At 45.2% G+C, this 13,361-nt stretch overlaps 1 protein-coding gene across 1 annotated transcript in view; it reads left to right on the forward strand.

The window, feature by feature from the left end:
* LOC126144709 (Down syndrome cell adhesion molecule-like protein Dscam2) overlaps positions 1 to 13,361 on the forward strand; it is a 458,008-nt gene that overhangs the window by 7,809 nt on the left and 436,838 nt on the right. The window contains exon 2 of the mRNA XM_049915510.1: positions 11,501 to 11,702. Coding sequence (XP_049771467.1) covers positions 11,501 to 11,702 — 202 coding nt within the window. The remainder of the gene's footprint in view (positions 1 to 11,500; positions 11,703 to 13,361) is intronic.

Genomic DNA, 13,361 nt, shown 5'->3' on the forward strand with positions numbered 1-13,361 from the left:
TCATATGAACAGTTATTCGGAGCTATCCACTGGGCCGTAGTGTTCTTTACTCTACGCCTGTTATATTGTTTTATATTTGAGTTAACTCAGTCTTTATTTACAGAGTTTACCGGTTCCAACTTGGCCATCATATTTTGCTAAAATTGTTGATGACACTATCGTTTGGGGCTGGTTGCATAGTACGAGGTGCATTCAAGTTCTAAGGCCTCCGATTTTTTTTCTTATTAACTACTCACCCGAAATCGATGAAACTGGCGTTACTTCTCGACGTAATCGCCCTGCAGACGTACACATTTTTCACAACGCTGACGCCATGATTCCATGGCAGCGGCGAAGGCTTCTTTAGGAGTCTGTTTTTACCACTGGAAAATCGCTGAGGCAATAGCAGCACGGCTGGTGAATGTGCGGCCATGGAGAGTGTCTTTCATTGTTGGAAAGCCACAGACTGCACACAGCACAGCCAGTGATTTTCATACAGAGCGCTACGTAACATTGCCAATAATAAAACATAAACAGCCTACTTACAACGCTAACGTCGCCTTCTGGGTGGGGCAAGAAACAAGACATGCCGTTAATTACGGAGTCAGAGCCCATTCAAAACGGGAATGACCTGTACATTTTTTTTTCAATCACTAAAACTTTTATACTACAGGGTGCTTCAAAAAGAGTGGCCTGATTTTGGATGGCAATAATTAGGAATCATGGGACGTGCCGGCAAGGAAATTGGTGTTGTTTGAATGGATGTGGCTTAGACTTTCAGAAAATCGCCTTTACATGTCAGTCAATGCGCCTTCTCAGTTTTCAGTCAGTCAAAAGTAAGATGGCGTCCGCTCAACAGAAGACGTTTTGTGTGCTGCCGTTTGCAAAGAGTGAATCACTGATATCGGTCCAGCGTGCTTTTGGTCGGTGTCTTGGTGTTGATCCTCCTAAACCCAAAAACATTCGTCGTTGGTATCACCAATTTGAAGAGATGAGGAGGTGGAGATTAGTGTTTAACGTCCCGTCGACAACGAGGTCATTAGAGACGGAGCGTAAGCTCGGGCGAGGGAAGAATGGGGAAGGAAATCGGTCGTGCCCTTTCAAAGGAACCATCCCGGCATTTGCCTGAAGCGATTTAGGGAAATCACGGAAAATCTAAATCAGGATGGCCGGAGACGGGATTGAATCGTCGTCCTCCCGAATGCGAGTCCAGTGTGCTGACCACAATTTGAAGAGACAAAATGCTTGTGCAAAGGTAAGAGTCTAGGTCGACCTCGAATTTCTGATGATATGGTGTAAAGAATTCAACAAACGTTTCAGCGGAGTCAATGAAAGTACTCGGTGTGCAAGCACATAACTGGCAGTGCCTCATACGACCGTCAGGTGAGTGTTAAGGCGTCGTTTGGTCTGTAAACTAAACGAACTCTTCTGGTTGGTGATAAAAGGAAACAGGTTGACTTAAGCAATGCTTTGCTAGAGCACGTGAAAGACGATAGTTTTTACCACGGTTAATTTTCAGTGATGAAGCAACATTTCATGTTAGCGGTAAAGCAAACCGACATAACGTGCGCATATGGGGTCTCCAGAACCCTCATGACATTATTGAGAACGAAAGAGGCTCACCTGAAATGAACCCTTCACCCTGAGTATAGAAAATCATTTTATTTAACTAGTTGTGCAAACAGTTTTTACGAATTTTTTAAAGATGAGAAATTTGACAGTTTTTTTAAGATGGGAAACCTGACAAACTCAAATGAATATAATTATCCATAACAATCTAACAAAACCAGCTCTAAACAATAACTATTTTAAATTTGATCCGCATTAATCTGAGATTTCAAATCGTCACATTACATAAACTTGACTTAGGTGGTTCTGTCTCAAAACAAATTCAATCTCAAAATAATTCAATATAGCACAGTGTGAACTGAGATACTGCCATGACAGACAGATAAACATTGAAATTAACAAATGTTCCAGAATAATGGGTCAAGTATCAATAAATATTTAGTTCAGAGATCTGTTGAAACCTTTCGGCACAGCAGATCACAACAGGCAATGAACAACTGTAAAAATATGATATAAAACCTTTACAGAGGAACGTTATCTGAACTCTCATAAATAGGCAGCGGTTCCTTCATTCAAGAGCTGGAGATTAAGAATCAATATCCAGATATGGAATCAGGTAGAAAGCTAATCTCAACCAAGAGAGAATTTACCAATATACCTCTGCTTAAATTAAAACAGCAGGTAATAAAATTGAATCTACATTATCCTAAGTACAAACTAAATTACATCTAACCAGTACATACTGAATTTTCATAAATTACCAATGACGCCCAAACGTGACAGGCAACTACGAGGTGCATTCAAGTTCTAAGGCCTCCGATTTATTTTCTCCGGACTGGAAAGAGATAGAAACATGCACATTGTTTTAAAATGAGGCCACGTTCATTGTCAATACGTCCCAGAGATGGCACCACCGTACGGCAGATGGAATTTTACCGCCAGCAGCGATAATGAGAACTGTTTTAATTACTTAAAATGGCGACGTTTTCCTTACTTGAACAGTGTGCAATCATTCGTTTTCTGAATTTGCGTGGTGTGAAACCAATTGAAATTCATCCATCGACAGTTGAAGGAGACATGTGGGGATGGAGTTATGGATGTGTCGAAAGTGCGTTCGTGGGTGCGACAATTTAATGAAGGCAGAACATTGTGTGACAACAAACCGAAACAACCTCGGGCTAGCACAAGCCGGTCTGACGACGTGATCGAGAAAGTGGAGAGAATTGTTTTGGGGGACCGCCGAATGACTGTTGAACAGATCGCCTCCAGAGTTGGCATTTCTGTGGGTTCTGTGCACACAATCCTGCATGACGACCTGAAAATGCGGAAAGTGTCATCCAGGTGGCTGCCACGAATGCTGACAGACGACCACATGGCTGCCCGTGTGGCATGTTGATGCGCAACGACAGCATGAATGGGACTTTCTTTTCGTCGGTTGTGACAATGGATGAGACGTGGATGCCATTTTTCAATCCAGAAACAAAGCGCCAGTCAGCTCATTGGAAGCACACAGATTCACAGCCACCAAAAACAGTTCGGCTAACCGCCAGTGCTGAAAAAATGATGGTGTCCATGTTCTGGGACAGCGAGGGCGTAATCCTTACCCATTGCGTTCCAAAGGGCACTACAGTAACAGGTGCATCCTACGAAAATGTTTTGAAGAACAAATTCCTTCCTCCACTGCAACAAAAACGTCCGAGAATGGCTGCGCGTGTGCTGTTTCACCAAGACAACGCACCCGCACATAGAACTAACGTTACGCAACAGTTTCTTCGTGATAACAACTTTGAAGTGATTCCTCATGCTCCCTACTCACCTGACCTGGCTCCTAGTGACTTTTGGCTTTTTCCAACAATGAAAGACACTCTCCGTGGCCGCACATTCACCAGCCGTGCTGCTATTGCCTCAGCGATTTTCCAGTGGTAAAAACTAAAGGAGCCTTCGCCGCTGCCATGGAATCATAGCGTCAGCGTTGTGAAAAATGTGTACGTCTGCAGGGCGATTACGTCGAGAAGTAACGCCAGTTTCATCGATTTCGGGTGAGTAGTTAATTAGAAAAAAAATCGGAGGCCTTAGAACTTGAATGCACCTTGTACTATGCAACCAGCCCCAAACGATAGTGGCATCAACAATTTTAGCAAAATATGATGGCCAAGTTGGAACCAGTAAACTCTGTAAATAAAGACTGAGTTAACTCAAATATAAAACAGTATAACAGGCGCAGAGTAAAGAACTCTACGGCCCAGTGGATAGCTCCGAATAACTGTTCATATGAATGAAAAATGAAATGATCGTATGGCATTGTTGGCCGAGTGGCCCCATTCGGGGGAGTTCGTCCGCCGCATTGCAAGTCCTTTTTAGTTGACGCCACCTCGGCGACTTGCGAGTCAATGATGATGAAATGATGATGAAGGGCACACAACACCCAGTCGCTTGCCGGGAATCGAACCCGGACCCCCTGCGTGGTGGGCGGTAATGTTAGCGCTACGCTACGGAGGCGGACGTTCATACGAGTACACTCTACACACTAATGAGTTCAGCAGGTAAGTCCCAGATGCGCTGGCGACTATGGCTCACTAGTCAGGTTCTGTCTCTGTATTCTGTAGACACAAATATCAGACAAAGTTCCAAGACAAGCTTCCACCAAATCCGAGCGACTATCTTCGCGGGCATGTAAGTTGGTACAATAGAGAATCAAACACCCCTTCAAAGTCATAACCAATTTCGGCAAATGCTCAGAGTATCCACCTGCTACAAGACTCATAACATTTATTAAACTCTGGTTCGGATCCATTCCGTCATCTCAATAACCGAAAAACGATACGACATTGTAGTGGCGACCATATTTTTGTCAGTAACGACGGTACGAACATAAGGAAGACACAACACAGAGTCCCACTGCAGGGAAAATCTTCAATCCGCCCTGGAACCGAACCCGGGCCCCTTCGGTTAGCAATCTGCCACGCTGACCCTGCAGCTACCGAGACGGTCTGCCCTTGTGCTTGTATGACCATCCTGCAGTTATCAGTCGTAAACGGATGAAGCGGGCTCAGACCCAACGCCATTAAATCGGTCCATTGGAGACTACGCATGTGCACTGGCGCGACGCAAACTGGGCGGTTGCCCCCTCAACGATATGATTCATATTGACAGTGCGTGTAGTGCGCGACTAGGACTTCACGAATGTGAACACTAAGATGCAACTCTCAAGCCCGCAGCTCGTGGTCGTGCGGTAGCGTTCTCGCTTCCCACGCCCGGGTTCCCGGGTTAGATTCCCGGCGGGGTCAGGGATTTTCTCTGCCTCGTGATGGCTGGGTGTTCTGTGATGTCCTTAGGTTAGTTAGGTTTAAGTAGTTCTAAGTACTAGGGGACTGATGATCATAGATGTTAAGTCCCATAGTGCTCAGAGCTATTTGAACCATTTGCAACTCTCAATCGTTTTCGAGAAAAAATTTTAGGCCTGCTAATATGACCGAGTGACATGGCGCAGTGGTTATCACACTGGACTCGCATTCAAGAGGGCTACGGTTCAAACCCGCGTCTCGTCATCCTGATATAGGTTTCCCGTGATTTCCCTAAATCGCTTCAGACAAATGCCGGGATGTTTCCTTCGAAAGGGCACGGCCGGCTTCCTTCCCTAGTCCGATGGGACCGGTGACCCCGCTGTTTGTTCCCTCCCCCAAATTAACCAACCAACCAGCCTGCTTATGTACTTTCTATGGTCATTAACGTTCAAGGCGTCCCCAGCTGAGCGAGTAAGCAGTTAGTTTCTTAAGCGGGAGGTCTCTTCGTCGAATCTGCTACCGATACGATTTTTTTCCCATTTCCAAAAACATGGTTCAAATGGCTCTGAGCTCTATGGGACTTAACTTCTGAGGTCATCAGTCCCCTAGAACTTAGAACTATTTAAACCTAACTAACCTATGGACATCACACACATCCATGCCCGAGGCAGGATTCGAACCTGAAACCGTAGCAGTCGCGCGGTTCCAGACTGTAGAGCCTAGAACCGCACGGCCACCAGGGCCGGCCCTATTTCCATTTCATTCTGACAATTTGCAGTATTAAAGTAAACCATCCCTCATGAACATCCGTGTTGCATCCTTGTAACGTTTAGTTTTACACGCACGTGATGAACCTTACAGAACGACTACAAAGTTGCGCATACATGATCGAACAGAATAGAGAGATACGTTCGAGAGTTGACTGCATAAAAATTTAACCAATCGTATACCATCAGTCGTCCGTACCAACATTCGTGATATGCTTCGATATGCGTGGTGCGCCGCTAAACCGTTAATGAATATAGACCAAGTTTGTTTTGCAGGCCGGCCGGTTGTGGCCGAGCGGTTCTAGGCGCTACAGTCTGGAACCGCGCGACCGCTACGGTCGCAGGTTCGAATCCTGCCTCGGGCATGGATGTGTATGCTGCCCTTAGGTTAGTTAGGTTTAACTAGCTCTAAGTTCTAGGGGACTGATGACCTTAGAAGTTAAGTCCCATAGTGCTCAGAGCCATTTGAATCTTTTTTTTTTTGTGTTTTGCAACAGACTCATCGAAATATCAGGCACATGGTAAAATTCGGCGTTCATCACACGTGCAATATATCCCAACAATTTTTGTTACCCATATTTCTCATTCGTGCACTGCTCCAGAGGTTACGTATCATACTTACCACAAATGCAGATTCAATAACATAAATGAAATGACTGTATTAATTTGATCGAATATTCTCGTATGTCCTTGTTTTATTTCCTGTCTCCTTTTGAAAACAGCTTTTCTCCTTTTTCGGGATAAATATTATGTAACTAATAATTAAATATTGATAATTTGCACAGTCGTAATAAATCTGATGCTAGAATTATGTGGGAATGAAAAAAGGACCAGTACCGAGATGCGTTCCAGATACTTCGCGCTCACAAAACTACAAGCTTACTGTTTCGGCTGCAGACTGTTTGAATATTTGTGAACATACAAAGTATATAAGCATATCTAAAATTCTCAGTCTCGATGATATCGAAAACGGTTGAGAGTGGTGTCTTCCTGTTTACGTATGTTGCAGTCATAGTCGTGCCCTACACACCCTGTCCATATGAATTAAATCTGTGAGGGGAAGATCGTACCGTGACCTTGCTAGCTACACAGGCAAAGATATTACAAGATACCTTTGACTTCATATCACAGCACATCACGGACTAATCTTATTATGGCATTATCAAACTTAATAGTTAATAACTTATTGTATAGAGAATATTTCAATGAATGGAATGTGCACTGAGGTGACAAAAGTCATGGGATACCTCGTCATACCGTGACCTTCTTTTGTCCGGCGCAGTGCAGCAACTGAACGTGGCATGGATTCAACACGTCGTCGGAACTCTCCTGCAGAAATTTCAGCCATGCAAGCTCTACAGTCGTCCATAATTGCGAAAGTATTGCCGGTGCAGGATTTTGTGAACAAACTGATCCTCTCGATAGTGGTCCATAAGTGTTCGATGTGATTCACGTCGGGCGCTTCTGGGTGACCAAAATATTTACTCGAATTGCCCCGAATGCTATTCAAATCAGTCGCGAACAACTGTCATCCATAAAAATTGCATCGTTGCAAAAATTGCATGAAGTCCATGAATGGCTGAAAATGGTCTCCAAGTATCCGAACATAGCCATTTATAGTCAATGATCGGTTCCATTCGACGTAAACAGGTCCACACGATTATACGAGGTGCATTCAAGTTCTAAGGCCTCCGATTTTTTTTCTAATTAACTACTCACCCGAAATCGATTAAACTGGCGTTACTTCTCGACGTAATCGCCCTGCAGACGTACACATTTTTCACAACGCTGACGCCATGATTCCATGGCAGCGGCGAAGGCTTCTTTAGGAGTCTGTTTTGACCACTGGAAAATCGCTGAGGCAATAGCAGCACGGCTGGTGAATGTGCGGCCACGGAGAGTGTCTTTCATTGTTGGAAAAAGCCAAAAGTCACTAGGAGCCAGGTCAGGTGAGAAGGGAGCATGAGGAATCACTTCAAAGTTGTTATCACGAAGAAACTGTTGCGTAACGTTAGCTCGATGTGCGGGTGCGTTGTCTTGGTGAAACAGCACACGCGCAGCCCTTCCCGGACGTTTTTGTTGCAGTGCAGGAAGGAATTTGTTCTTCAAAACATTTTCGTAGGATACACCTGTTACCGCAGTGCCCTTTGCAACGCAATGGGTAAGGATTACGCCCTCGCTGTCCCAGAACATGGACACCATCATTTTTTCAGCACTGGCGGTTAGCCGAAATTTTTTTGGTGGCGGTGAATCTGTGTGCTTCCATTGAGCTGACTGGCACTTTGTTTCTGGATTGAAAAATGGCATCCACGTCTCATCCATTGTCACAACCGACGAAAAGAAAGACCCATTCATGCTGTCGTTGCGCGTCAACATTGCTTGGCAACATGCCACATGGGCAGTCATGTGGTCGTCCGTCAGCATTCGTGGCACCCACCAGGATGACAACTTTTGCTTTTTCAGGTCGTCATGCAGGATTGTGTGCACAGAACCCACAGAAATGCCAACTCTGGAGGCGATCTGTTCAACAGTCATTCGGCGATCCCCCAAAACAATTCTCTCCACTTTCTCGATCATGTCGTCAGACCGGCTTGTGCGAGCCCGAGGTTGTTTCGGTTTGTTGTCACACGATGTTCTGCCTTCATTAAACTGTCGCACCCACGAACACACTTTCGACACATCCATAACTCCATCACCACATGTTACCTTCAACTGTCGATGAATTTCAATTGGTTTCACAGCGTGCAATTTCAGAAAACGAATGATTGCACGCTGTTCAAGTAAGGAAAAAGTTGCCATTTTAAGTATTTAAAACAGTTCTCATTCTCGCTGCTGGCGGTAAAATTCCATCTGCCGTACGGTGCTGCCATCTCTGGTACGTATTGACAATGAATGCGGCCTCATTTTAAAACAATGCGCATGTTTCTATCTCTTTCCAGTCTGGAGAAAAAAAATCGGAGGCCTTAGAACTTCAATGCACCTCGTATGTTATACTTATCACAAATGCAGATACAAGAATATATATGAAATTCCTACACTGATTTGACTGAAAGTCCTTGTATATCTTTTTTAATTTCCTATCTCCTAACGAAAAACAGTTTTTTTCTACTCTTTTCAGGACAAATATTGCATAAATAGTTAATGAATCATTAAATACTGATGATCTGAAGCGTCGTAACAGATCTTTTGTTAGAATTACGTGGCAATGAAAAAAAAAGGTACGAGCAGCGAGATACGATGCAGATATCTCGCTCTTACAACACTACACACTTACTCATTCGGCTACTGACTGCTTGAATATTTGCGACAATACAAAGTGTAAAGCATGTCTACAATTCTAAACTCAATGAGCTCGAAAACGGTTGAGTGTTGCATCGTCGTGTTTACATATATTGAGGTCCCAGTCGTGCCCTACGCACCATGACAACCTGAAAGTAATCGATGACAGGCAGGTTTTGATCCTCTTGTTAGATACATAACTAGAGACACTATACCACGCTTTTGAGTACATATGTCATCTTACTGTTGCACTATCAAAATTAAGAGTTAATAAACTGTTGTGCAGAGGATATTTCAATGTATGGAATGTATTTTACGACCAGCTTTAGAATCACAAAAATGGCGAGTTTTCTGACTGCAATAGGTAAACTTATATTTCGCGGAAAGACCACAAAGATAAGATAAGAGAGATTAGGGCTCGTACAGAGGCATATAGGCAGTCATTTTTCCCTCGTTCTGTTTGGGAGTGGAACAGGGTGAGAAGATGCTAGTTGTGGTACGAGGTACCCTCCGCCACGCACCGTATGGTGGATTGCGGAGTATGTATGTAGATGTAGAGGCATATAAGCAGTCATTTTTCCCTCGTTCTGTTTGGGAGTGGAACAGGGTGAGAAGATGCTAGTTGTGGTACGAGGTACCCTCCGCCACGCACCGTATGGTGGATTGCGGAGTATGTATGTAGATGTAGATGTAGAGGCATATAAGCAGTCATTTTTCCCTCGTTCTGTTTGAGAGTGGAACAGGGTGAGAAGATGCTAGTTGTGGTACGAGGTACCCTCCGCCACGCACCGTATGGTGGATTGCGGAGTATGTATGTAGATGTAGATGTAGAGGCATATAAGCAGTCATTTTTCCCTCGTTCTGTTTGGGAGTGGAACAAGGTAAGAAGATGCTAGTTGTGGTACGAGGTACCCTCCACCACGCACCGTATGGTGGATTGCGGAGTATGTATGTAGATGTAGATGTAGAGGCATATAAGCAGTCATTTTTCCCTCGTTCTGTTTGGGAGTGGAACAGGGTGATAAGATGCTAGTTGTGGTACGAGGTGCCCTCCGCCACGCACCGTATGGTGGATTGCGGAGTATGTATGTAGATGTAGATGTAGAGGCATATAAGCAGTCATTTTTCCCTCGTTCTGTTTGGGAGTGGAACAGGGTGAGAAGATGCTAGTTGTGGTACGAGGTACCCTCCGCCACGCGCCGTATGGTGGATTGCGGAGTATGTATGTAGATGTAGAGGCATATAAGCAGTCATTTTTCCCTCGTTCTGTTTGGGAGTGGAACAGGATGAGATGATGCTAGTTGTGGTACGAGGTACCCTCCGCCACGCACCGTATGGTGGATTGCGGAGTATGTATGTAGATGTAGATGTAGAGGCATATAAGCAGTCATTTTTCCCTCGTTCTGTTTGGGAGTGGAACAGGGTGGGAAGATGCTAGTTGTGGTACGAGGTACCCTCCGCCACGCACCGTATGGTGGGTTGCGGAGCATGTATGTAGATGTAGATGTAGGGGCATATAAGCAGTCATTTTTCCCTCATTCTGTTTGGGAGTGGAACAGGGTGAGAAGATGCTAGTCGTGGTACGAGGTACCCTCCGCCACGCACCGTATGGTGGATTGCGGAGTATGTACAGGGTGTTTCAAAAATGACCGGTATATTTGAAACGGCAATACAAACTAAACGTCCAGGTAAAAATAAGCTTCGTCAGGAAACCAAATGCTGCCCACATGCATATCGCCGTCATCAATCCTGTGCACTATATCGTTAGCGAATGTCTCTCGTGCAGCAATGGTAGCGGTTGCCGCGTTTGAATTTTGTACGGATAGAGGTGTAAACTCTGGCGCACGAGACGATATGTGGACGTTGGCGTCATTTGGACCGCAGCTGCAACACGGCGAACGGAAACCCGAGGCCGCTGTCGGATCACCTGCTGCACTAGCTGCGCGTTGCCCTCTGTGGTTGCCGTACGCGGTCGCCCTACCTTTCCAGCACGTTCATCCGTCACGTTCCCAGTCCGTTGAAATTTTTCAAACAGATCCTTTATTGTATCGCTTTTCGGTCCTTTGGTTACATTAAACCTCCGTTGAAAACTTCGTCTTGTTGCAACAACACTGTGTTCTAGACGGTGGAATTCCAACACCAGAAAAATCCTCTGTTCTAAGGAATAAACCATGTTGTCCACAGCACACTTGCACGTTGTGAACAGCACACGCTTACAGCAGAAAGACGACGTACAGAATGGCGCACCCACAGACTGCGTTGTCTTCTGTATCTTTCACATCACTTGCAGCGCCATCTGTTGTTGAAAATTGTAACTATGTAATTTCGAAAGTTTGTCCGCCTGAAAATGTACTGTTGTCCCAAGCATATTGCAACAAACGGTGTATTTCTATCGCTGCTCGTTTAGTTTTTATTGCCGTTTCAAATATACCGGTCATTTTTGAAACACCCTGTAGTTGTGGTACGAGGTACCCTCCGCCACGCACCGTATGGTGAATTGCGGAGTATGTATGTAGATGTAGATGGCAAAAAGTATGTACGATTCTTCGACAGAGTCCACAGCAGCGCGGCGGCTCTCTCCGACTGGCCGTACTGACACGTGACGTCACTGCTTGGTTGCAGGTGGTGGCGGGAGTCGGGCACGCCGGTGCCGTCGACGGGCCGCGTGTGGGCGTCGCAGGACGCGCTGCACATCCGCGGCTCCAGGCCCGAGGACGCGGGCAGGTGGGAGTGCCGCGTGCACAACGCCTTCGGCGAGCAGCGGGTGCACACGTCGCTCTCCGTCACGGCGCCCCTGGCGGCGCACGTCACGCCACACCTGCTGGTACGTCACGCCACGTCACGTCACCGCCACTCACCCTCACATCTCTTCTTACTAAATTCACGACCACTGTCCTAAAAAATCAAACACCTTTGCTAATAGAACTTACAGTTTTCGTACGAAGTCGTACAAAGTTACAAATGAACATGACTGGATATGACGTTCTTCGAGAAGGAAAATCTCCTCTGTAAAAATCGACATGTTGTTGCTGTTGTTGTGGTCTTCAGTCCTGAGACTGGTTTGATGCACCTCTCCATGCTACCCTATCCTGTGCAAGTTACTTCATCTCCCAGTACTAACTGCAACCTGCATCCTTCTGAACCTGCTTAGTGTATTCATCTCTCGGTTTCCCTCTACGATTTTTACCCTCCACGCTGCCCTCCAATACTAAACTGGTGATCCCTCGATGTCTCAGAACATGTCCTAACAACCGATCCCTTCTTCTTGTCAAGTTGTGCCACAAACTCCTCTTCTCCCCAATTCTGTTCAGTACCTCCTCATTAGTTATATGATCTACCCATTTAATCTTCAGCATTCTTCTGTATCACCACATTTCGAAAGCTTCTTTTCTCTTCTTGTCTAAACTATTTATCGTCTGTGTTTCACATCCATACATGGCTACACTCCATACAAATACTTTCAGAAACGATTTCTTGACACATCTACACTCCATGTTAACAAATTTCTCTTCTTCAGAAACGCTTTCCTTGCCATTGCCAGTCTACATTTTATATCCCCTTTACTTCGACCATCATCAGTTATTTTGCTCCCCAAATAGCAAAACTCCTTTACTACTTTAAGTGTCTCATCTCCTAATCTAATTCCCTCAGCATCACCCGACTTAATTCGACTGCATTTCATTATCCTCGTTTTGCTTTTGTTGATGTTCACCTTATATCCTCCTTTCAAGAAATCGACATAGATTCATCAAATAGACATCCTGCGAAACTCAGCTCGCTCTGTTCCTATATGAAATTCACAGTGCCGTAGACAATGGCGCTCAGGTTGATGCCGTGTTGCTTGACTTCATAAGGGCATTTGATACCGTTCCGCACTGCCGTTTAGAGAGTATAGGAGCAGATTTGTGAATGGATTCGAGACTTCCTTGCAGACAAAACTCAACATGTCACTCTTACCGGACCATAATCGACAGATGTAAAGTTAATTTCCGGTGTAACCCAAGAAAGTGTCATATAGTCTGTCGGTAAACTGAAGAACAAGCGAGCGAGTCCCCCACTCTGCCCATCCAGCCACGTCACAAGACGCTTCTACAGGCTGTTTCACAACGTAGTACCGGCCCTGTCACGGCGAGCGCTTTAAAACTGTGGCGATGTCGTGTACAGATAGACACATTTCGGCTGCGTTTATTTTTATACAAATGCATGAAGACCGTAAGGAGTACAAAAAAAACGATAGCTTCTTCCCAAACACAACATTATAGGGTAAATAATATTAACATAAGAACGGAAGTCACGATTCTAAAATGGTTCAAATGGCTCTGAGCACTATGGGACTTAATATCTGTGGTCATCAGTCCCCTAGAACTTAGAACTACTTAAACCTAACTAACCTAAGGACATCACACACATCGATGCCCGAGGCAGGGTTCGAACCTGCGACCTTAGCAGTCGCGCGGGTCCGGACTGAGCGCCTAGAACCGCT

Source organism: Schistocerca cancellata, chromosome 1 (genome assembly GCF_023864275.1).
Source record: "Schistocerca cancellata isolate TAMUIC-IGC-003103 chromosome 1, iqSchCanc2.1, whole genome shotgun sequence".
Taxonomy (NCBI): Eukaryota; Metazoa; Arthropoda; class Insecta; order Orthoptera; family Acrididae; genus Schistocerca; species Schistocerca cancellata.